The sequence below is a fragment of the Zeugodacus cucurbitae genome, chromosome 6, assembly GCF_028554725.1.
Source record: "Zeugodacus cucurbitae isolate PBARC_wt_2022May chromosome 6, idZeuCucr1.2, whole genome shotgun sequence".
Taxonomy (NCBI): domain Eukaryota; kingdom Metazoa; phylum Arthropoda; class Insecta; order Diptera; family Tephritidae; genus Zeugodacus; species Zeugodacus cucurbitae.
Genome location: NC_071671.1, coordinates 24,524,783 through 24,551,510, shown reverse-complemented (window position 1 = coordinate 24,551,510; position 26,728 = coordinate 24,524,783). Strand labels below are relative to the sequence as shown.

The 26,728-nt window shown below is 32.2% G+C and overlaps 1 protein-coding gene across 16 annotated transcripts in view; it reads right to left on the bottom strand.

Annotated features, from left to right (window-relative positions):
• LOC105210691 (heterogeneous nuclear ribonucleoprotein L) overlaps nucleotides 1-26,728 on the bottom strand; it is a 216,598-nt gene that overhangs the window by 40,861 nt on the left and 149,009 nt on the right. For 11 of the 16 annotated variants that reach the window (XM_029039344.2, XM_029039342.2, XM_029039343.2 and 8 more), the window contains one exon: nucleotides 6,313-6,360. The exons of the other annotated variants lie outside the window; for them this stretch is intronic. In XM_029039344.2, coding sequence (XP_028895177.1) covers nucleotides 6,313-6,360 — 48 coding nt within the window. The remainder of the gene's footprint in view (nucleotides 1-6,312; nucleotides 6,361-26,728) is intronic. 16 annotated transcript variants of the gene reach the window in all.

The window sequence follows — 26,728 nt, the reverse complement described above, 5'->3', positions numbered from 1 at the left end:
AATCGAATATGCTGCATTATATTTGTTGTTACTCTAACAACAACACAAATCACAATAAAAGGCAAATATGCTAACAGTGAACGAGACAAATACGCCAAGAACTTACAGCGCCACCAGCTGCGTCAAGAAAATTAATAGCAAGCAGCGTAAGTACGGCGGCAAAAGAAAAATCGAAAAATTTAAAACAAAATAAACTAAAATTTAAATGAAAATTAAAAAATGAAAAATGCTACAATTTCGGCCAGCGAATTTGATAATTTTTCATAACGATATTGACTCATTGGCAGGCATTTTGTAGACACAAGAGGGTGCGCGGCATACGTAAATTTACAACAAACAGTAGTCAAGTGACGCGTACGATTATCTGTGAAATCTTAATTTGCGCGCACGAAATTAATTTGCTCAAAAGAGCCATTGATAAATGAGAGTACACAAATGCCATGAAATTATTGTAGTGCATTAAGCAAATGCGTCACATGGGTATTTAGGCGGTGTCGAGGGCGCAATAAATCGGTGGGAGTGGGAAAAGGAGACTGTATAAATAGTTGGGCGATCATTAGTTGCAAGGAAATAAAAGCGGCGTGAGTAATTATGGGCGGTCATAACCGAAATTGTGGGTGGAGAGTAATTGAGAGAGAGAGAGAGAGGGTTGTAACGGCAAAAAGTGTAATTCTAACCCACAAATTGACGGTTGAACTGCGTGGCCCACAATTATTGCTGCTAGTTTCCTATCAAAAAAACATTTTTAGGGTGCTTAAATATGCATTTGTTTGTTTTTGTTGTTTTTTTTTGCCGTTGAATTTTTCGTAGCACCGAAAATTGTGACAGCTGTGCGCGCTGAGTGTCGCTACTCGTGTTGACTACTATTGACTCATGTCATTTAGAAGCTCGTAAATAAATCACGATAATGTAATGTATGACTGTTGTTTGTTGTTGTTTTGTTTATTATTGTTGTTGTTATTTATTATTGTTTTTGTTGTTGCTGGTATTTGCTATTGTTTGCTTGTTAAGTATGACCTTTGAGCTTGTCATTTGAAGTGAACCGTGTGCGTAAGTTCAGCTTTAATTATGAAATAGATACACATATTTACTGACTAAAAACAATCATTAGTGCCACAAAGTGCAGCTTTGTGTTTGAGTATATGTGAGTGTTTGCACATATTTATGAGTGTAGATGTATGTATTCATGTATGTATCTGGGTGTTTGCTTAGCTTAGTCTAAACAAAAAGCAATTAGCCTTGCTTTACTTACAGCAACAAATTCATGTACGAGTAAATACTTTATGACGTGCCTGACAAACATACAGAGCTGCATATTTGTATGTACTTAACAGCACTTTGGCAGTAAATGTGAAATTTATGATATTTATGGGTGGAAAGTTTCACTTACCGCTTTTCTAACCGAACGAAGACTTGCTTGACTCACCGATTTTTTAACCGATTTTAGAGTTGTACATGTTTTGGATAGCGAAGTTGAATATCATTATTATTAAGGATCACTTCAGATCGTAACTTCTAAAAGTGATGCTTTACATTTGAAATTAGTTTTTAAAATAGGTGACAACTCTGTAGGTATGTTGGAGTTTCCGAGCAAAATTTTCGAATTTTGAAAAATCGAATTCAATTGAATTCCATGAAACGTCATTGCAGAGTTAAAAAGTGAATAGGGTTGCTTAATGGGTATCATATAAGTGAAATAGTTGAATTTCTGAAACCAAAAATTTATTTCAGAATGATAAAAAGTCGTTCTATAATCAATATGTGTCAAGTTCGGCGCATATTATATAAAACGAAAATAAAGAGCTGATGGAAATTTCACTAAACGTCTAATGTCAAATAGCGGATACTACAGATTTGAATTAATTAATGGAATTATTTGAAAAGTAAAATGTGAGACAGCTTAATTAAACCTTCGTCTTGAAATAAGCACAATATCGCCAGAGGTGGTCGAAAATAAAATGGATAATTAAGCAAAATGAGATTTATTTCCAAATTTAGTAATTTTTTACATCTGTACCATCATAAAAGTTGGCCCACCCTGTATTATTATTAATATTTGTAAAACTCATTCGAAAATATTCAATTATAATTTTAATCCCTCATTTTCATTTTGCATAATTATATTAACATAACGGGTGATTTTTTTGAGGTTAGGATTTTCATGCATTAGTATTTGACAGATCACGTGGGATTTCAGACATGGTGTCAAAGAGAAAGATGCTCAGTATGCTTTGACATTTCATCATGAATGAAGGCTCATTTCTGGTTGAATGGCTACGTAAATAAGCAAAATTGCCGCATTTGGGGTGAAGAGCAACCAGAAGCCGTTCAAGAACTGCCCATGCATCCCGAAAAATGCACTGTTTGGTGTGGTTTGTACGCTGGTGGAATCATTGGACCGTATTTTTTCAAAGATGCTGTTGGACGCAACGTTACGGTGAATGGCGATCGCTATCGTTCGATGCTAACAAACTTTTTGTTGCCAAAAATGGAAGAACTGAACTTGGTTGACATGTGGTTTCAACAAGATGGCGCTACATGCCACACAGCTCGCGATTCTATGGCCATTTTGAGGGAAAACTTCGGAGAACAATTCATCTCAAGAAATGGACCCGTAAGTTGGCCACCAAGATCATGCGATTTAACGCCTTTAGACTATTTTTTGTGGGGCTACGTCAAGTCTAAAGTCTACAGAAATAAGCCAGCAACTATTCCAGCTTTGGAAGACAACATTTCCGAAGAAATTCGGGCTATTCCGGCCGAAATGCTCGAAAAAGTTGCCCAAAATTGGACTTTCCGAATGGACCACCTAAGACGCAGCCGCGGTCAACATTTAAATGAAATTATCTTCAAAAAGTAAATGTCATGAACCAATCTAACGTTTCAAATAAAGAACCGATGAGATTTTGCAAATTTTATGCGTTTTTTTTTTTAAAAAAAGTTATCAAGCTCTTAAAAAATCACCCTTTATAATACTTTGCTTTCATTAACACCGATGTAACACGATTAAGCGCGTGCTCAGCAAAAAACGCGAATATAATTGGTGTATGAAAACAAAAGCGATAGCCGTAGGTCAAAGTAAAATTCTGCAAATTATGATTTAAAAAAATATATATATTCATGAATAAAACAAGTGAAATATAATATTAAAAGATAAAACTAAAAAATGTATAAATACACAAAAACATAATATGAAAAGTACTGCCATAAAAGGCACATGAGTATATAGGTCAGTAAAAGGGATATTGAGAACCAATAACATGAGGATCCCCATTATTTCACCAAATAAATATGAGCTAAAATAAGCTCACAAAAAGCTCTGGGTTAAAAACAAGTTTAAAAGTTTTTCAAAAGTTTTCAAAACAATACCTTTATAAACATTTTTACAGATAAAACTAATCTACAAAAGGTTTCCCAAATTATTAAATTAATAAAATACAAAGACTTAGAAAAAAGGTCGACGAAAGCTTACTTCCCATAAAAGCACTTTAAAAAAGCTCTGAAAAACTAGACTTTAGAGAAAGTTGATGCAGAAAATAATTCATATTTTGCTGAGTTAATAATGCTTAATAGCTTTCCGGTAAAAGCTTATTTTTTAAAGAAGTGTGCACACATTTTATAAAATAGCTCTAAAAACTGTCGAATGAAATAAATTTGAAGTAGATGTAATGTCTAAGAGCTTTTGAGTTTTTTTTTTAAAGGTATGCATAAATTCGAAATCAATAAAGAGATTGAGGAAATCGGAGATACGAATGCTACTTTTTAATGTTTATAACCACTTGCGAAAGCTTTTATTTCAATAATTTTTAAATGAGTTGTAATGAATTTTACAGAAAACTTATATTCTTCCAATTATTTTTCTTTAAATTTCGTAAATAATTTAATGATACTTAAGCAAATCGACGCTCCAAAGGTTATGCTACAAAATATAGTTTGTGCTTCATATTAACAGCTTACTTTACAGCTTAAAGTTTTCGATTCAATTCGTATTAGTCAAGTTTTTGGTATCTCACTCTTCTCCAACTAAAACAAGATGCGAAAGAAATTAAGTTCTATAATAATTTCGCAAAATGTTTCTTGCAGCTTCCGGGAGAATGGGAAATTAAATCCGGTCGCCTTGCAATGGGGGGCTTTTGCGATAATTATGTACTTAGTCATTGCGAAAGCGACTAATAATATTTTAATATCGCAGAAAGCACTTACAAGCGTAATAAATATGCACGAGCAGATTGTCCGCCCATCGCAAGCATGGGAAAGCGCGCGGAAGAGGAATGGTGCCGACAACCGAGTACAAACGATGGAGACTGTGATATGCTAATGCAGATAAATATTTTGTAATGTACACTTGAAGCTTTTAAATCAACATTGCAAGCTGCTGACTTTGGTGCTGGTACTACTAGGTGACCTACAACAAATAGGCCACAGCAAAAGAGTGCCTGCAGTTCGACCAAGCGTCCGTTGGTTAGAGAAACCGAAAGTTATTCGAAATTCTCGAAAAATATGCCATGGCGAATGCACTTGGAAAATTGAAATGTTAATGGAAATGTCATGGATGAAGCGACCTGTAGGTAGCAGTTGAAATGCCACAGAGGCTGGAGCATGCAAGGAAGAGAGAGAGAGAGACGAGAGGTGATTGAAGGTGGCACAAACGGTAGTTGGGTCTCCTGGCAACAGTGCAGTGTGTAAATAGCGCTGTGAGTAATTCAATTGCCAGCAACAAAAAAATAAAAACCAACAATAATGAAAACAACAACAAGTGAATTGTTTAAAGTGGATTAACTCATTTCCACCAAAAGCAAATGGTCGAAGGTTGTGCGGGGGCTCAATTCAGTTTCTCTCTCTCTCTCAATTCTCTCTCTCTTTCTATCTCTCTCTCTGTGTGTATTTGTAGCTTCAACGACAGCTTTTATATGCCACTTTGCATATTCAACTACATCTATCTTCGTGTCTGTCATCAGACTGGCATTAATTTTCTGACATTCAACCCCGCCTCCCTCCCTATCTCTATCTCGCTCACTCTTGAAATAATGTGATTCCCTCAGGGACAGTATTATCTGTCGCTTTGATTTACTTTCTTTCATTGAGGTAATTTAAAGCTTACATTGGACTAATTCAATAGAACACAACTGCATGAAAAAGTAATTGTTGCATATGTGTGCGCTTGCGGGTGTGTGTGTGTGGCATATACTCCAAATGGTCATTGGCTGATAAAGTCTATGACAATTGACATTTAATTTGAGCTATTGATTGACTTTGATGCATTTCTGCTGGTGGATAACACGCATTTAGATGAAATGGGATTTAAAAAAAATGATCGCCTAAAAGTATGCTTCGAGGAAAAAATTTCAAATACAAAACGTATATCGTATAGCAAATAGTCTAAAATAATTAAGTCCTTCAAATAATTAAGCCTGATAATTTCGAAACGCCTAGACGCAAAATTTCAAACAGTTTAAAAAGCTGATATACGTATTTAATTAAAAGATTATAATATTTTATAAAATTAAGTAAGCAAAAAAATATAATTTTCGTATTTTCAATGATCAAGCGCCTAAAAGTATGTCATAAATCAAATATTATAACAATTAAATTAATTTAGGTTTATTTGAAAAAGTTTGGAATATTTCACAAATTTATTTAAGCTAAAAAGTTTAGTTTACTCTAAAAAACAAAACGCCTAACAGTATGCTATGAAGTAGATTTTTTAACAGTTTCTAATATTTTACAAATTCTTTTAAGAGAACAAATTTAGAACTACTTATTTCAAAGATCAAAACGCCTAAAAGTAGTTCATGTAGTAAATTGTTAAATAGTATTTGCAAGAAAAAGGTTCCAATATTTCGTTTAAGCAAACAAAATTTAATTTAGGAGGTTCAGAAGCAAAACGCCTAAAAGTATGCCTAAAAAGTTGAGAAAATTAAAAATTACTTTTAAATAAAAATTAAAAATTCATTAATTTCTCTTTAAAAAACTATTTTCTACACTTTCTAAAAGCTGCATTGCCTAAAAGTATGCCTCAAATAAGAATTTTAAGCTACAATAACACCATATATGAGTGCCGCATGATTATAATGAATTTGAATTTGCAACTTTTACGTTATAAAATTTACATAAAATTAAAAAGAAAATATTTTTTATACACAAAATACATGCAAACATGTATTTATATGAAATTGCATGCTTCTTCATTGTCAAGCTATAAGCTATTCACTATACAAACATCTCAAAAATCGCCTTATATACACATGAAACTGTACTTAATATTATTTTAAATATATTTTTTTAAAGTGTAGTAGAAAATTGTGTACTTACTAGTACTATTTGTGGTGGTAGTTATGAAACTATTTTGCTGAAACTTACCTGAAAAGAGAGAGAAAAGTGAAGATCATGAGTTTTGTTATAAGAGATAAATTATTTTTTAGTTGGAAACTAATATTTATATTATAAAATTAGTGAAAAATGTGTAGTTTCATGTTGTGCGCCTTAAAGTATGTAACACAACGCAAGTTAACACAAGTAAAAGCAGCAAAAATGCATTTTCACAACTTAATTTCCTAATGTTTCCAAACACTTCAAGTCAAGTGTGCAGCGAATCATGACGTGCCTTGTGCTGTTTGTGCACTAAACTGCCGTAGATGCATTGCTGTGTATGAGTCTGTATGTGTATGTGATACCTGCAACTGGCTTGCTTGTGTTTACTTGACCGCTACTGTGCCACACTTGACCCAATTGCAGTTGCGTCGTAATGTCGTGGGCATAGAAAAGAGCGTATAATGTGCAAGGAATTGCTGGAAAATCTAGAAATGTCAGTATGTGTGTGTGTGTGTTTGTAAAGTGGGAGGTACTTCTATTACGGTGCTGCCACGCGACTGACAGACAGCTAAGCTGCAATGATTGCAATAACTGCTCACACACATAAATATGAGAATGCAGATTGCTTGTTATTGTACCGCATGCCAGCGCTGAAATGGCAGTGGGTGGTGGCTGCTGTCAAGTGCTTTTCACTGCGCACACATTTGTCCTTACGAACGGATTCATCTTCATCGAGTGCGCCGTCATTGTGACAATGCGCTATATGAGAAGCCGACAAATGAGACGATGTCTGTGTATGCATTTCAGGGAATGAAAAGAGTTGTAAAGATATCAAAGTCCCTGCATAAGCTTCACATTTATTCCCGCATTACGCATCAAACTCGCTGACACATACTGACATGTGTGTATACAGTAGCACATAAGTAGCTACCATACAATCATATGTACATATGTTTATATGATAGTCGAGGTCATGCCAAGCGCGTCAAGGAAATCACCTAATCTCTGTAATCGCCTTTTTTCCATTTTCAAGTACATAAAATCCGAGTCACCAGCTGTTGACAGCTGTTTCATTCAAATTGCATTGCGGCGCAGCGCTGAAAGGCTGCAGTGTTCGAAAAATATGGGTGTGCGCCATACAAGCATAGTTTAAACGCCTTTGAATAGACATGCATTCCAAAAACTTAATTCAAAGCTGATTTGCTGGCCTTCATCAGTCGGTTAAAGCTTTAAAATGCCTTAATTGCCTTATCAAGCATGCGTTCAAGCACGAAGTATTAAATTAGTAGTGATGTTGTTAAATAATTAAGTACTTTGCGTGTAAATAGTTTTAAGTATATATAATCTCCAATTAATACTTAATTTTAGAGTTCAAGCATAATATTAAGCAACAAGATTGAGTGTAAATTTGTGAAACTTGGTACTGAGATTAAAAGTAAGTTTATATAGCTGAAAATTTTAAACCTAAATTACTTTAGCAGTTTTCAATCATTCAAGCATGCTTTCAAGCAATGAAATTTCACTTAATTTTTCCAAATATTAAAATTTTAATGCAGAAAAGTATATTAAACTAAAAATCGTAGTTTGTTGTAGAAAGCTTTTAGTGGTCAAGCACGACTTTAAGCATCAATCAATCATGTTCAAACATACGTACCGTTCAAGCATAAAAAATACGCTTGTATTTATTGAAATTAAATCAATTTTAAGTCCATATTGTGACATTAATCATTAAAAGTCAGTGTTCAAGCATACATTAACTTGTTCAAGCAAGAAAAAAGATTCGCACAAGGTCCTCTAAATAGACATGCCATGCATATTCTGAGTTTACCATAACATATTTGTTTGTTCTTTAAATAAAGACGAAAGCTTTTAAGCTTTCAGTTTTGTCAGTCAGTTTAAGCTCATAAAGCGTTTGACCTTTTTTTGGCTTGCGCTAGTTTGTTATGCATTTTTAGGATTTCAAAACCACCACAACCAAAATAAAATACAACAAATACACGCTGAAAATGAATGCTAAACGTCGGTATGAAAGATTAAGCCGTTTTTCGAAAGCTCTCCAACGCCGCTTCCAGTCACTACTTCAGTAGGACACTACAACGCTAATGAGTTTCAACACCTACCGAGTTAGAGGGCAAAAATATGAATGCATGGAATGCAAATACATATAGCATAAGCACTCATGTGAAAGCTATGCAGTGGCTTAAGTGCCAAGCCCAAAGCTCATAAGCTGCGGTTGGCCGCCTGCTTTAATTCACCACATAAACTTTCTTTTACAAATGTTTTACTTTAATTTCTTTTTGGCGCTCGCACATTTAATTCAAGTTTTTATTTAACTTAGCAAGTGTTTCGGAAGACAAATATAATTTTCTTCATATGTTGCATGAGCTTATAAGGTTTTTTTGTTTCTTAAACAAAAGTACAATTTTCACCCTTTACAAAGAGTTTAACACACTCGCCGCCCCCACTTACCGAAGTGCAAAGTTTTATGCAAGTGCGCAGGCCATAAGTGCTTTTTAAGGTCGTTTGAGGGTAAGCTTTCGCAGCGCACATATGAATGAATGGGTGTGCAAACTTTTTTCTTTCATTGAAATTTTTTTTATCACTTTTTAATTTAATTTTTTATGTGTAACATTTTAAATATGCCCGTTAATTCATCACTTTGATGGCACACAAATGTCTTTTGCCACACATAAAACGATTTACGGGGCGTTAAGTGAAAAGTTTCTTTTTATTTTTGGAGGAATAAAGTGTTGAAAATAAGAAAGTTGCGTGCGAAGCGAGGCAGCTGTGTTGCTAGCAGTGTGCTGCGGCTCAAAATGGTGGTGGCAGCTCAAGGCAGCTAGCATATTTAGTATGTCTTAATATAAATATGCTGCATACTATTAGGCGTCAAACCATTTTTTTCGTGTGATAATTGTGAAACTCTAGCTATAAAAAACAACTATATAAAAAGAACTGATATAAAAGCTATGCAAAAAGTAAAACATACTTTTGGGCGCCAAGACATTTTTTATTTTCGTTAATTGTGAGAATTCTCAAAAGTTTATAAATGATTCAAAAATTAATTGCAAAAATGGAATGTTTAAATATTCATGTGTATTTCAGATTAAAATATTTATGTCGCTAGTAAAATTCGAAATTAGCATAAGTCGATTTAAGGTGAAGAGCAGTTTCGCGTTTTATTTGCAATTTATTCGAGACTCGAAGTAATGTTTCATTGGACTGGATAAAATATGAAAAGTGAGATGTGAACTCAGCAGCAACGAGAGAGTAAAAATAAAGAGAAATTACTCTCTCTTCTGAAATTTTTTTATATCTAAATTATATACAATAAGTTCAAATTTATAAATTTTAAAATTATTCAATTATTCTCTCTAAATTTGCAAAGAAGCTGCATACTTTAAAAACGGTTTTTTTATAATACCGTTATAACGTATAGCCATCAATCGAAATTCTAGAGCGTGCAAATTTACAGAAATTTCACAAATTCATTAGATACACACAAAACAACAACAAAATAAAAATAAATAAATAACTGCAATACACAAAAACAATGCAATTTACAAAAACAATACAATTTACTGCCAAAACATAACAGCAATACAGGGTGAGCGCTATTTTTAGACAGCACTACATGATTTCTAGCTTTACTATCACAAGTGCAGCACGGGTATATAGTTTCGCAATTATTTTTTTTTTTTTAATTTTATTGTACAATTTTCTCACCCTACAACAAGTCGACAGCTAAAATAATGAAATCTGTCTTTAGTATTTACACAGCATTTTACAAAACAAAAACAAAAAAAATCAAAAATTCTAGTAATGATTAGCAGCTCTTGTTGTTTAGTATGCGCATTGTACACATCTTCCTGTCTGGCTGTCTGTCACTGTCAGCGCAGCGCTACGTCTCGCGGACACGTTGACAAATGACAAATTCGCAGTTTTCACAAAAAATTTTTTCTTCAAAGACTATGTGATTGTTTGTTGTTGTAAGTGACAGCAGTCTCTACTGATCGTGCAACGCAGTTGCGATAAACTTATGTGCGAAATAATCGAGAATTTCAATTTATCATCAGAGGGTAATTGGCGGCGATAAGAAAGAAAAGTGTGTGTTCGGCAGAGATGCTTCTAACGTATTGACAGTAAATAGTTTGCGAATTTACTAGCCCTAGGCGATAGCTAAATGCATTATTAGCAACGGCTATACATTCTTGATTGTCTTTGGTAAAAAAATTTAATGCGCATAGTGGGTTCATGATGGTGAAAAGAATATTAAAATTTAAATATTTGTAAGAAAGCATGCAAAGCAAAGGTGGGTATATTTTAATAATATTGACACCATTTTATGTAGATACTTAACATTTTTGGAAAAATAATTAAAGTACAAACAAACAGATCCAAAAATTTAAAAAAAAACTATAATTTAAATATTGGAAATTCCTAAATAGTTGAATTTAAAGTATAACGGCGAGAAATATGCTACATTGAATTATATTATAGTTTAAATAAATGCATTGCCTACATTTTGGCGTTATATCATCAATAGCTGAATAATAAGCAATGGAAAATATCCCTAAAATTCATAGAAATTTAAAAAAGAGCTACGGCCAACAAATTTTCTTAAAATGTCTTCATAGATATTATTATTAATGCTCCGAGGACTTTATTCAATCAGGCTGGTTCTGTAATTCACTTCCGAGTGAAATTCAAGCAAATTCCCTTTCAACCCTATATTTGGTACATTTGGATTCGATTTTTTTTCTATCGGATTGCAGAACCTGCCTGAATAGGTATAAATATGTTTTTACAATATGTGGATAATAAAATGAAAGAGAATACAAGAAGTAGTGTACAGGGTTGCGTGAGGTACACAGTTGTAATTTTAGCACTTATTCATCTATTACTATTTCCTAGGAACTACATCGCCTCCAAAACAATTAAAAAATTTGAAAAAAGTGCGAGGCTTTAACTCTTCGATTCCAGAATCGAATTTTCTTCGCAATTTTATTTTCCGACCCACCGTACATCACGCCTCAATGCATAGCACTTATTAACTCGACACCTTTTGTTGTCTAGCTGCCTCAAATTGCTGCTTCACTGCCTTTGTGATGAAATTAACGCCTTGAAACAGACACGAAAACACACTAGCAGACGCGCAAATATTTCAGCGCGTTGCATTTTGTAGTTAAATGTCTGCGAGCGCAGCAATATAATCATGCTTTGATCTGCAGAAATTTAAATAAAATCCACTAAATTCGCAAAATCCAAATAAAATAATGAAAATGAAAAATTGCAAAAGCTTTCGAGTCGAAGAAGATAGCGCAGAGCTAAATTGCGTGCTAGAAAAGTTGAAAAGAGAGCAGCGAAAAGAAAGCGGAAAACACAATTGCGGCTAAATTCCTGACACTCAAACCGCGACCAAATTACAAAAAGAAAAATGCAAAAAAACGATTTGCTTAGACACAGAGACACACACATACAGCGGAGAGTTGGCGCCTCGAAGAGCTTCTCAAGCGCCAGTCATCAGCAGTTGTGTGCAATTTAATGAGTTTTTTAATTGAATTTGCCGCTGCCGCTGCTACGAGCACACAAAACGCATTGCTTCAACACCAAACACCGCCTCAAGCGCTGCGTAGAATGAGCGCACACTGCTCTTAAACCGAAGAGGCGGCGGAGCATTCTGAAGCAGCCGCTGAAGTTGTGCGAAAATTAATAAAATATTATTCGAGTCATATGCATTCAACTACTTTGCAGCAGCAGGCCTTTATGCAGCAAACACTAAAACAGTTGTTGGCTGTCAGCTGCCATCCTCCTACGCGGCCTGAATCTAAAAATCTAATTTTCTTTCCAATATTACTTTCATTTGAATCTCCAACACATTAATTATGCGGATGAAAAAATATTCAACAAAATGGAGCAGGTGTCGCTAAAATCGATATTTATCTCATAAACTTAGTTATTGCTCGATTTTTTTAACTGTTTAAAAAAAAAATAAATAAATGTCTGAAGACAATAAATTTCAATGTTCTCTATGTTTCTATATGAATAAACTAAAAGTGTATCTAAAATATCTTGCACATTTATCAAATCACTCAAATCAAATCAAATTCGCTCCATATATGCTGAGATATTTTATTTTCATCCAAAAATGTTGCCTACATGTGTGCGCCAAGAAACCAATATGTACATAAACTACAATCCCATGTTGAAAATCGCTAATATTATTTAATAAATATACTCAAGACAGTAGTATTTTACATCTCAGCTGAACAGAAGATATTAACTCATAGAAGAGTTATTAAGTCTGAATTTCTCATAACGTCTTTTAAAATTAGTTTTCGATTGAAACCCACTCGATTTGATTAAGTACGGCATAAAGAATATTTATGCGCTCATGAGACCTTCTTGGCTTTGTAAATAAACGTTGGTTATGAAAGTTATATGAAAGCTTGCTCTATATTCGCTTTTAGATTATAGCAGTATTTTAATTTCATATTAGTTTCTTCAATTTATTCCAGCATTTTAATTTTATACCAGTCTGTTAAATTTATACCAGTTGTTTGTTTGATTGGTAAGAAGTGCTCATGAAAGCCTTTTACACGAAAGTATGGTGTTATAAGCTTAGTGTAGCTGCGCTCTTAAATTATATCAGTCTCTAAAATTTATACCAGTTGTCATGCTACTATCTTAAATAACATAAGCATAGTTCATTCTCATAATAGACACTTCATTTGATATAAACGCTTTCAAAAGCCTTCACCTTTCAGTCGCATTAAGCTCTTTTATTGCTTTCTATTCTTTTCCATTCCGTTTTCCATAATTTCTTCTGCAACTAACCACCTTCTTATAATGCAACTTCTAGACACCTACGCATATACACCTTCACAACACCATTTATGATGGCTCTTTACCTTAAAGCTCACCGCCGCCGCAAATTTAAATCGAGCTTTTCTCACCAGAAGCTCTCATTAAACGCATGGTTGCATTTAAAAATCTGCCAGTGTTATCAAAATTCCAGCTGCACACGTTCAGGCCGCGTAGGAGGATGGCAGCTGACAGCCAACAACTGTTTTAGTGTTTGCTGCATAAAGGCCTGCTGCTGCAAAGTAGTTGAATGCATATGACTCGAATAATATTTTATTAATTTTCGCACAACTTCAGCGGCTGCTTCAGAATGCTCTTAAACCGAAGAGGCGGCGGAGCATTCTGAAGCAGCCGCTGAAGTTGTGCGAAAATTAATAAAATATTATTCGAGTCATATGCATTCAACTACTTTGCAGCAGCAGGCCTTTATGCAGCAAACACTAAAACAGTTGTTGGCTGTCAGCTGCCATCCTCCTACGCGGCCTGAACGTGTGCAGCTGGAATTTTGATAACACTGGCAGATTTTTAAATGCAACCATGCGTTTAATGAGAGCTTCTGGTGAGAAAAGCTCGATTTAAATTTGCGGCGGCGGTGAGCTTTAAGGTAAAGAGCCATCATAAATGGTGTTGTGAAGGTGTATATGCGTAGGTGTCTAGAAGTTGCATTATAAGAAGGTGGTTAGTTGCAGAAGAAATTATGGAAAACGGAATGGAAAAGAATAGAAAGCAATAAAAGAGCTTAATGCGACTGAAAGGTGAAGGCTTTTGAAAGCGTTTATATCAAATGAAGTGTCTATTATGAGAATGAACTATGCTTATGTTATTTAAGATAGTAGCATGACAACTGGTATAAATTTTAGAGACTGATATAATTTAAGAGCGCAGCTACACTAAGCTTATAACACCATACTTTCGTGTAAAAGGCTTTCATGAGCACTTCTTACCAATCAAACAAACAACTGGTATAAATTTAACAGACTGGTATAAAATTAAAATGCTGGAATAAATTGAAGAAACTAATATGAAATTAAAATACTGCTATAATCTAAAAGCGAATATAGAGCAAGCTTTCATATAACTTTCATAACCAACGTTTATTTACAAAGCCAAGAAGGTCTCATGAGCGCATAAATATTCTTTATGCCGTACTTAATCAAATCGAGTGGGTTTCAATCGAAAACTAATTTTAAAAGACGTTATGAGAAATTCAGACTTAATAACTCTTCTATGAGTTAATATCTTCTGTTCAGCTGAGATGTAAAATACTACTGTCTTGAGTATATTTATTAAATAATATTAGCGATTTTCAACATGGGATTGTAGTTTATGTACATATTGGTTTCTTGGCGCACACATGTAGGCAACATTTTTGGATGAAAATAAAATATCTCAGCATATATGGAGCGAATTTGATTTGATTTGAGTGATTTGATAAATGTGCAAGATATTTTAGATACACTTTTAGTTTATTCATATAGAAACATAGAGAACATTGAAATTTATTGTCTTCAGACATTTATTTATTTTTTTTTTAAACAGTTAAAAAAATCGAGCAATAACTAAGTTTATGAGATAAATATCGATTTTAGCGACACCTGCTCCATTTTGTTGAATATTTTTTCATCCGCATAATTAATGTGTTGGAGATTCAAATGAAAGTAATATTGGAAAGAAAATTAGATTTTTAGATTCAGGGCGTCGTCCAGCAGAGCTTTTTGAAACACAATTATCTCTTTTTCTTAATTTTAGTAACTCGAAATTTTCATTTAATCAAAAAACAATGCTGAAAACTATTTCTAGACTATATTAATATTGTTTAAAGCTAAAAAAACTATTAAACGACTTTTAAATCGTACTTTAAATTTTCGATTGAGATATATGAAACCGTTATGTAAGCGCCAAACATTAAAAATTGAAGCCACAATGAACACGAATGAACTCTTTTGAACCTTCCACTTCAATTTTTCAACTCTGTGTTATACTGACTTCCCCTCAAAAACAACAAAAAAATTAAAAAAAAAACAACAGCAATACAACAACTTTTACTCCACTAAAGTAACGGCAAAAAGGCAAATAAACGCATGAAGACAATGTAAAAACGCGCAAGGAGTGAGGTGGAAGCCGAAGCATATGAGGTAATGGCAACAAACATATCTGTGCATATATGTAAGTCACCGAACGACATTTGCAGCCGCCGAAGAAGTCACATTTGCAGCTGGCGGCACAAAGTTGTGCATTTAATTGCCACAAATCTTCCGGCTGCTGTTTGTTTGCTATTATTGCGAAATATGCAGCATTTATGCAACAGCAGCATAAATAAACAACAACAAACACAACTACGAACAGCAACAACAATAACAATAAATCAGCCAAACACCGCGACAAACGAGCGAAATGGACATATATGTATGCCCCTCAATCAAGTTGTTTATTTTCACTCTTGTTGTTGTTGTTGTACGCGTACACGGATTATGCAACAAGCGCGTCAACGAACAGTCAGCAAAAAAAGCAAAGGAGCGCGCAAAGCTGAAGGAAATTCGCAACTGATAAACATTTACATGCAACCAAATGTGTCTATATTTGTTGTAGTTTATGTTGTTATTGTTGTTGCGTGAAAGACAGTTTCGCTCCATTTTCACTTTTATCTTGGCCATGCAGCAGCGACATGTTGGTAACAGGTAAAAACGTTGTTTTCCACTTCCCTTCTCCCTTTCCTACTCTCCCCCTCTTTAACATTTTCCCATTTTCCGCGTGTTACAGATGCGTTTTTCAGCTGTCGTTGTGTTGTTGCCTGTGTGTGTATGTGGCAGTTTGCTTTTGCCTGCGCTAACAACCTGCAGCGTGAAAAACCTGCTCCAATTTGTTATTGTTGTTGTTGGCAATTAAGCGCATGTGTTGCAAGCTGCATAATGTGTGTTGCCACATAAAAATATACATATGTACAAACAAACATAAATCCACACACACATGCATGTTTGCTGTTGTTGTTCGGCAAGTTCGTCCAACGCTTCGCCGCATTTTTGCTTTGCTTTGCGGCCAAATGCGAAAAATGTAAATGTCGCAACAACTCCATAATTTTACAAGCTGCCAACGTGCCACATTTTGCCCACTTTCGCCGTCTTTCGCTTAATTTTCCGGTCTTTTTCTTTATACAGGCAGCTGCCTATGTGGTGTAGCTGTGCGTTGTTGTTGTATGCGTTTGCTAATATACTTTTCGATACATCGATGGCGGGCAATGAACGCATTTTCACATGCTTCCGCGCTCAAGTTGGTCATCCATATGCCAATGTTGAGGAGAGTGGTCAAAATGGAGGTGAATCAAAGTTTTGAATGATGGTAGTTTCGTGGCGGAAGCGACTTTTTTATTGCGAAATTAAATTATTGAATGAATTTCTCGGAAATTTAATACACATTAACTGTGTGCATATATGAAAATTATCATTTATGATTATATAAATATGAACTTTTAAGCTTTTTGCATAAACAATTTTTTTTTCATATGAATATTTCAAATTTTCTTTATTTTGAATGGAAACTAAATTACGAAATAATATATTAAATAATAAAAAAACTATATAATATTTGGTTCAAATAAAAAAAATATTAAATAAAAATATAAAAAAAATGTATATTTGTTTAAATCTAATTACGAAAAATTTATGTTATATTGGAGCAAAAATAAAATATTTTTAGTTAATATATCATTTTAATTTTTTTATAAAAAATACTGATTCCAAAAATTAAATAGTTTTATATATTAGTACTAAAAATCAAATAATGTAGAATAAAAACAAGATTCATGTGTAATACCTAAGACAGACATATGGTTTCCATACTATTATACATATGTACTACAATAAAAGCTCTAGAAACCATGAACCAGCATAGTGACACACATGTAGTATATTGTACTATGTTTACATTCATCAGCTGATACAAATAAATTCAAGCAAAATATAATTATGAATAACAGACAGGAAAATTGATCCTGACTTAGTTATAACTTCAAGCAATCTTAAAATATTATTGTCCAATATAATTATTACATATTACTTATTATTACATGCATATTACATATTTTTCACATATTTTTTTTTCAAATTTTGTTTTTTGATTTCATTTAATTTTGAATTTAATTTATTTTCTGTATGTCAAAATGTCAGAAAACATATGATTGTGGCAGAAGAGCTTAAAGCTTATGGTGTATTCAATGCAATCCATTGTAGAACATTTCACAACACTACAAAATTTCAATGGTTTCTAGAACTCTATTGTAGTACGGAACACCATTTGCTTTCAAACAAAATTCGGAAAACCGGTGATACACATATGTATGGTTTCTGACGCATACTACAATACTACATGTCTGTCTCAGGTATAAGAAAGAAATTACTTAAAAAAAAAATTGAAAAACATTTACAAATTTCTTTGTACCAAAAAAAATTTAAAAATTTATTAAATACACCATTTAAATTTTACCGAATGGTGGCTACAAATCATTCCCGAATCCACCTAAAGAGTCACAAAAGATTTCATTCAAATCGCTCCGGACGTTCAGGAGGAGTTCAGTACACACGTACAGAAGCATTTTTTATATAAAGATAATAAAAAAATATATATATATATCGCTAATTGAAAAAACCAAAAAGTTTATCTTAAAAAGAAATTTAAAATAAAAGAGATATCAAGCAAAAAAATATTAAAAAATTATTAAAAATTAAAAATCGAAAATCTTTATATAATTAAATAAAGTAATCAGTTAAACTTCCCTAACTCGTATCACAATAATCCACAAGAGAACTTCGAGTTAGAGAGACTTCATTTTATGTATTATTATAATTTGTATGACGTTTGACTTGCGTTTGAGTTATCTATGTCAACAGTAATTTAATAATATAATTCATTTTTAATGATATTATATGATTTTAAACTAAAATAATAATAATTAGGTAAAAGTATTTTATTATTTTCCTATAATTTAAATTTTTTTAATGAAAAATCGTTTAATATACTAATTGAAGTTTCAATACAATCCTAAACATGTTTTTGTTTTTTTTTTTTTTTTTTTAATTTACAAGGTACATTACAATTCTCTAACTGTTCATATTTGCTTATATTTAAAATAAAATTAATAACACATTATATAAACGGAATATTAAAAAAATGAATAACAAAACCACTTCAAAAAAGTCATTTCATGCCCTCAGCCCACGAGTTGAGGCAAATAAACTATTTTCTACCATTTGCATAATTTGCGTAAAACGCACAATGAAATCAATCAATTTGCATAGTTTTGCTATTTTTTACGAAATATACACACACAAATTTTTCAGAGTGATAAAAATAAATGTATGCATAAATTTGGAAATTCCTGCCGTGAACGGAAAAAGAGCGCGGAGTAAGCGAGTGCCACCAGCGCATGCCAAAGAGTGTAAATAAATAAAAGCACACTAAATTGATTTCCAATAGCGCACATAATTGAATACAACTTTTGCAAGCATAACAAAATTATTAAAAATAAAATTGAAAATGAAAATAATATAATTTTTCGCGCTGGGAAAACAAAATCGACCTCGCGCCTGCAATTAAAACGTTTATCGCGCAGCAAAAAAACCGCCTGTGGATTCAGCGCCGAAGTTGAGGAAAAACAAAAATATGACAGAGGCAGAGAGGAAGGACGTTGACAGCGCGTAGGCAGCGGTAAGCATTTGAGTAGCGCAGAGCGCGGTGCTGTCGCTAAGGTGCGAAGTATTTGGACGCCGCGGCGCGCATTGTCTACGCGCTCAACGCTCGATCTGGCCGGTTGCGTGCGCGCCTACGCAACTGCTGTGTACCGTTACGCCATGCTGCTGCTGCTGGCATTGACCTCTTGTGTCAATTGAGATTTTTCGCTTTGGAAAAACACAAATTTTCTGGTGGCACGTCAATGAGCGCGAACGCAGCTGCTTGCATACATAGTGATTGCGTATTTGTTGTTGTTGCTTGTCAGCGTGTATTTCGCGGCTGGCGCTTTCAATTAATGACAAACAGCAGATTAAGCGGTCAAAGTCAATGTGCAGGCGGCAATGAAAGCAACATCTAGTGGATTACAACTGTGCTTTTTGAGTGCGCACTACTGTGTGTGTTTGTTGTTATTGCAATTTTCGGGTTGCAATTGAGTCAGCGCTCATCTGGCGTCAATGTTATTGAAATTTGAATAATATTTAAGAGAAAATGGACAGTTAGAAATTCTTTTGTTGCGATTTTTGTAGTCAGCAACACACTGTGCGCCTTTTGACAGGCTGACATGTTATGTTGCTGCAACATTTCGCAAAAATTTCAATTTCAACGCCAGTTTTGCTTATATGTTTTATAATAGCTTATTGTTAGTTGTTGATGTTGTTGTATTTGACACGCGGCAAATTATTTTGTAGACACAGTTGCGCATGGATTTAAGGCGGAAGCAAACGCAAACGCTCACACATAAACGCACTGAAAACTCATAAAGAATTAATAAAAAAGCGGGTAAAATGCGCTGGAAATTCAAATCGATTTCGAGTTTTGCGTATTCAGGAAGTTTCATTATTTTCTCTGCTAATGGCGCGCAAAAAAATTGCTTCAAAGCAGTTTAAAATGTGTGAGATATTAAATATTTATGTCAATATGTATTCCAATGTAAATATGTATATATGCATTCATATGAATATTTATTTGTTGTTGTTGAAAATCATTGCTGATTGCTTTGGCGTTTTGAGATATTTTGACAGTTCACAGTGCCGCCAGCGAATGGCAAAATAAACTTGTCAAGCATGCGTATTTTTACAGCTGCAAATTGACACAATAACAACAGCAAAACAAGAACAACAACAATAACAAGTCAAAATACATTAGTAAGGCAAAGGATGGAATTTCAATTAAGTTTATGTTGTTGCTGTCACAAAGGAAGTTTGCCAAAAGGCAATAAAAACAAAAGTAAAATGTAAAATTTTCAAAGAATTTTCAAGAATTTTTCATTTAGGAAAATTTTGAAAAAAATGCAAAAAAAATATTTTAAACTTCGAAAAAAATATATAAAAATATATAAAAATATATAAAAAAGCGTGAAGAAAGATTTAACATCAAAGATTAACGAGAAACTAAAACTTATAAAAAAAAATAAATTTCCAGTCTTAATGCTGAAAATTTTGCTAACTTTGTCACTTTTTTGTCATTCTTATTTCAATTATTAATAGTATATTTATGAAAGGAATTTTTTACTTTTCTCACAGTTTATCCTATTTCTTTAATTTTTTTTAAAGACAATGATTGCCAAACTTTAATTCAAAAACCAAAAGCTTTCAAACTTTTAGAGCTTTTTAAGCAGATAGTAGAGATGATATTTTTGAGTAAAATTTACTAGTATATGAAATTGGCAATATAAATTCAAGTGAAATTAAAATTTCAGATGCAAGACATAAGGCTAAATGCTTGGAAGCACATAGATCAATAATAAAGCTCTAAAGGTCTTTCATTTCCACTGTTTCGACAATTTATAGACACACATATAAGATAATATTATTATTAAATACAGTAATATTGTTAATACCATTTCTTAAAGCATATTGATGATAGATTAGCCTACACAAAGAAGCTTAAAAGCTTTCTTTAAAAAAATAGTATAACTATATTAAGGTATAGTGAACTATTTGAGAAAAAAATCACTTTGTAAAACTGAAAACAAACAACTAAAATGGAAACTTACAAGCTTGAAAGCTTTTAATTAAACAGAAATAATAGGTAAAAAAAATTTTAAATATACATATATGTTTATAAAATAAGTTATTTACTGAATGGTCTAAAGCCAATATATCACCATAAATTAAAGCTCGAACCCATTTATATACAAATTACTTGAATAATTTCAAAAAATTTAATACTATATTCTTTTGGTAATTGATATTTTTGACAAAAATTCATACATCTAGAAAGCCTTACTGTTAATTTCTCAAGAATCTGCTACAAGCTGCCTTAATTCTGCTTCTCTCTTTTCACTTCTATAATATTTTAAAATATAAAATATTCCGCATATCATTTCTTATAGTCAGCACGCAACTTCCGCTACATATTTTACGCACACATGACAATAGTTTCTCTTTATCCTTTTAAAAATTCACCTCGTTTGACTCCATATTTCCACAGCATATTTGTCAGATAAGCATTTAATTGCAAATCCATATCCATATTTCAATTACATTGCGCCATAAGGCAGCCGACAGGCGATGCACAATGCGAGGCGAGCGATAGAGAGGGTTGGAGGAGAAACAGCTCTGGGCGGCAGTTGCTGAAAATTGCATACCGCTGCATATTTGCGCGCATAAAGACGACCGACTGCGAATGCAGCCGATATGCATATCGCAGGCGACATAAATCAATGAAGCATTTATGGTTGGTTGGAGAAGGCTTACCACCATTAGAACCAACACCAGCTGCACCATTTAAAGTGGCAGCTGTGGCAGAGTGGCTGTGTGCCGTAATGGTTGGATGAGTGATGTGGTTAAGGGAAGGTAACAGAGGTTAGATAGGGTTTGAATTGGAGACAATGGGAAATTGAATTGAAAAAATAAAAAATTTCATAATGAAATTCCCCTACAAAGAGCCTTTGTATAAGCCACTTTTTAAGAATATTTTTCTCTGAAAAATTCATGAATTTTTAAATTCTTTTGAAAAAAACTACGCTTTGAAGTTGCCGCTAATCGCTCCAAAAGAAAGCAACAACGCAATAATTAAATTTATGTCCATTTCAATAAAAAGAAGAAAACAAATCATATTTATTTGATGCGCGCCGAATTAGTGGTTTTTTAATGACTACACGAGGGTCCCAAACGCAATTTATTAAGAAAATCTGCATGATTAATGCGCCCATACCCAACGCCCCTTTGGGTCCACCCATGGCAGACTGCAGCTGCACGCGCAAACACACATACACACCACTTTGTGCATCAATATATTTGACATGAAAATATTTCAGAATTTTACGAATGTTTCATGCAAAGTATTTGTTGACAATTCGTTTGCCTGAAATTAAAAGCGTCACGGGCAAAATGGCAGCCAAGACGACGGATTCATATAGTTTCGCAATTCGAATAGTTGTCTGAAAATAGGCGAGTGAATAAGGCGCAGGCATTTCTCGGCTGTTTGTCATACGATTATTTTTGAAAATATGTGTTTATATTTTGTTTTAAAATTTTTTATTTAACCAAAATTTAATTTTTAAATTAATTTTTTTATATTATTTTTCGAATCTATTTTTTTTTAATAAGTAAAAATATTTTGTTTCAATATTTTTTTTGAAATAAATTTTTAACATTTTTACACAATATATTTTTCAAAATATTTTTTAGTAATTATATTTCAATATTATTTTAAAAACAATCTTTGTTTGAACATTTATTCAAAACTAATATTAAAAAAAATTATTTTTATCAACTATTTTTTTAATATTGAGCTATAAAAAATGTGAAAGTATTTTCAAAATACGACATTTCAATATTTTTTTAAAACTATTTTTTTCATTATGTTTTTAACATTACTTTTTAATATTATTTTCAAAACAACTATTGTTTCAACAATTTTTTTAAATATATTTTTTTATTTAACTTTTTCAATATATTTTCAAAATATAGTTTTGTTTCAATATTTTTTTTAAACAAATTGTTTCAAAATAGTTGAAAACAAATTCATCCTAAAACTTTTTTTTAAATATTATTATTAATATTTATTTTTCAAAACCTTTTTTTTAATGTATTTTTTTCAAAACCTTTTTTTAGAATTTTCAAAAATTAAAAAAAAATTGCTGTTTTTGCATTTTTGTATTATTTCTTGTAATTTTATAAATGGTTTCCACATTTTTGTATATCATAAACTTTGCTTGCCTCTTTTGCGGAGGCGTTGTTGCAAGCTGGCAAACATTTATATTTAGCAACCACACACACATACATACACACATGAATATATACTCATTTGCACTTGTAGCTGCAACGCCACATGCTAATTCAGCTATTCGAAGAACATTTAAAAATACATCCGCAATTCACAATTCGCATTCAACATTAAAAGACTCAACTACTTGTACGGCAATAACTCAAGTGGACATGAAATGAAATTGATTGAAATGTTCTGTACGCGCGCGAAAATCTTTGATACACACGCTGCTGTGTTGTTCAATTTTATAATATTATCTTTTTTTTTAATTGAAATTTTTTTATTTTATTTTATAATTTTTTTTTATTTGAATTTTTGTGTTTTTTCATTAATTTTTTTTTTTTAATTTCTTGTTTTTGATTTATTTGCTGGGCACTTAAAATGTATGTTGCAAGCGTCTAAAGGAAATTTAAAAATAGTCAAATGCATTGAAATGTTTTGTGGGAAATTCTCTATTTGTACAAAATAGCATATAAGTTGGCCGAGATCAAAGTAAATGGCGGTGAGATTACATGCGCTAAAGGATTAGGCGCAATATGCTCGTAAAAGTGGATAATTCTCAAAGCAACAATAAAAGCATTTTATTTATACATTTTTTGGTTCATTAGTAAAATTGAGGAAGATATTGTGTAATGTAATGTGGTAAATTGTAATTTCGAAATATTTTAAAGCAGCCATAAAAATAAGGTGGAATAATAAGAGAGGAGTATAAAATATATTATTACAATTTGTTTTTAAATTAAAAAAATTAAAACTATTGGAAAAAAAAATAATTTTGAATTTTTAAAATTTTAAGAATAATTTAAAAAATAAAACAAAACGAAATATTAAAAAAAAAATGTAAAAAGCTATTTTTTTAATATTAAAAAATTCAAAAATTTAAAGAAATAAAGAAATAAAGGAAATTAAAAAGGAAAGATTCACATCTTTTATAAAATAGTTTGAAACCTTTTCGTAATTATGACAATTATGGAGTTAATTACCATCTAATGCTCAAACCGGGTATTTTAAGTTATGTGAGGTTATGTTGGACATGTTTGAACTGCCATGCATTACACAGAAAGAAGTTCGAAGATATGTATAACTGCTGTGTTTAGTTATGTTATATTCAATTCTATCAGCTCTCTCAGATAGATTTTTTATAGTTTAGGTAAGGACTCGAAAAAACATGCACCATGTACCTCCTAAAATATTTCTTATAAAAAATCTGTACCCTGTACATTCCAAGCACAGATTCCTTCTATCTTTATCATAAATGCCATAAATAAAGTTTTCACAAATTAAGAAGTTGTAGCACTTTATTCGTTGGATAAATTTTAACGAATTTAAAATAGGTTTAAAATGATTAAATGGATTTAGCTGGACTTTTTCAAGTTATATTCACTTCCTTGTGGTTTTGAGGTTTAAACTTTAGACATTCTTTGAAATAAGGTATGCGGTTATGGTAGATATATTTTAACTAGCTTAAAATAGACTAAGGGATGTTAGAGGTCTGTAGTTGTGAGTTTTGTTAAGTTATTTTCCCTTTATTAGGTTACATGGTGCTTATCTGAGGTTAAGATCTATCTTTAGACCTCTCCAGAGATATCAAATTATGTGTGGTCATGTTAGAGAAGTTAAAACTAACTTTATAAGGGCTAAAATTTGAAGAATTCTGAAAGCTTGTCATTAAATTGATAAATTTTTTTTTATAAAAAACTTGATAAACTCGTAGCTTCCACACGAAGCACGCGAGGTTTAGCGCAAAGACAATTCCTGTTCCTTAGAAGCAGCAACAAATAATCTGCTATTTGCAATTTCAATTACCATACGAGAAAATAACTCATTCAATATTATGCACATACTGTAAGTATGCATGTAAATGTCTTGTGTGAAATATGAATTTTTCCAGCAATGAAAATAAGATAACGGTGCATAATTTTCCAAGCTGTCAGCTGTACTACAACATAATTTCAAAAATTTACGCCTTTTCGCTGTAAGAAAAATTACAAATTGCCATTTTATGGACTCGAGAGCGGAATTGTCTTCGTACAACATTTCAAACATATGATACATATGTATGTATATATGTATAAGTACTACATTTAAGTATGTATGAGCGCAACCAAGCATATTAAATGGTCGTTAAAATAAGTGAAAATGTAAGCGTAAAAAAATACTAAATATTTTTACAGTTATGGAGAATGAGTAAGAAAACAATTTTAGCATTTTTTTAGAGAAAAATGTGCATAAGAAAATGTAATTGCATTCCTGGAGAACCGATTGTATATGAGACAAAATTTTAGATTACATTAAATTGTTTTCAATTTTGTCTAAAATTTTTTACTTGTTTTATATATTTTTTCAATTAGTTTTCAACAAAAAACATGCTTTTTAAATTTTTTTAATCCAAAAATTTATTTTTTACAAAATTTATTCATAAATTAAAATAAAACACTTTAAAACCCAACAAATATGTAATAGAAAAGCAAAATCAAATTTAAACACTCATCGCTGCTAGGAAAATTTCAGCGCATTTCACTGACTGTGGCATACCAAAAACAAATAATAATTTGTTATTACACGGGCGAAGCGTTGAAAATGTATGCACTTGACTATTAAATATTATTCATTGAAAACTTGCCGAGCGCTGGCAGACAACGAAGGTGAATTGCGGCGAAAGCGCTGTGGTAGACGGTGGCGTTGCTGCCGCGGCGCTGCAACATTTTAGCTGCGCCGCTCATGCAACGCTGTCTGGTGGCTGGTGCACCGACTGTTGGCCGTGAATCAGTTATGACGTGCAAATTTGCGAAAAAATTACATTATTTGCAAGTGGCGAGAGGCAGGCAACATTTTGAAAAATAAGAAAAACAACAAAGAAGCCAAAACAAAACAAAAAAGGGGAAATAAAAATTTGAAAAACCGAAAATGCATACTTCGTTGGCATGTAATAGGTGCTGCGAATACTTGCTATGAGTAATAATTGTTTATTTTGTAGTTGTTTAGACACAAGCGAAGATTTTATATACTCTATATTTTATTTCGTGATATAGTACATACTATTGTTATTAAATTTAAGTGAAGCTATTATCGAAATTATAATTAATATGCAATAAAGGAATATTGTTCAGTATTTAATAGTGCTTTGAGCCACTACCTAGTACTTAAATGTTTTGTTTTTAAAAGAAAACAAAACTTTATTTAAATATGTACTTTGAAATATTTTTGGGATCTCTAAAGAACACAAAAATTTATTAATATGAGTACCTTGAAATTTTTCGGGATCCCGAAATTTACATTTTTTTTTCGGGACAAGATCTCGAGATCTCGAATTTTTAATAGTAGTACGATGATCTTAATTTGAAGAAAACAAAAATTTATTTAAATTCGTTCTTTGAAATTTTTCGGGATCCCGAATTTTAAATTTTCATTTGGACTGTTTAAAAATTTGAAATCTCAAATGCATTTTTTTAAACTTTTAGGAATATTTTTTGTTATTGAAATTTCTGCCTCGTATCTGATATTTAAAAGGTTTAAATTTATAATAAATTTTCTATATATCATATTAATTTTTTAATATATTATAATTAACAGAATGATTCTAAAAACATATTTCTTCCAAATTGTTAAAAAT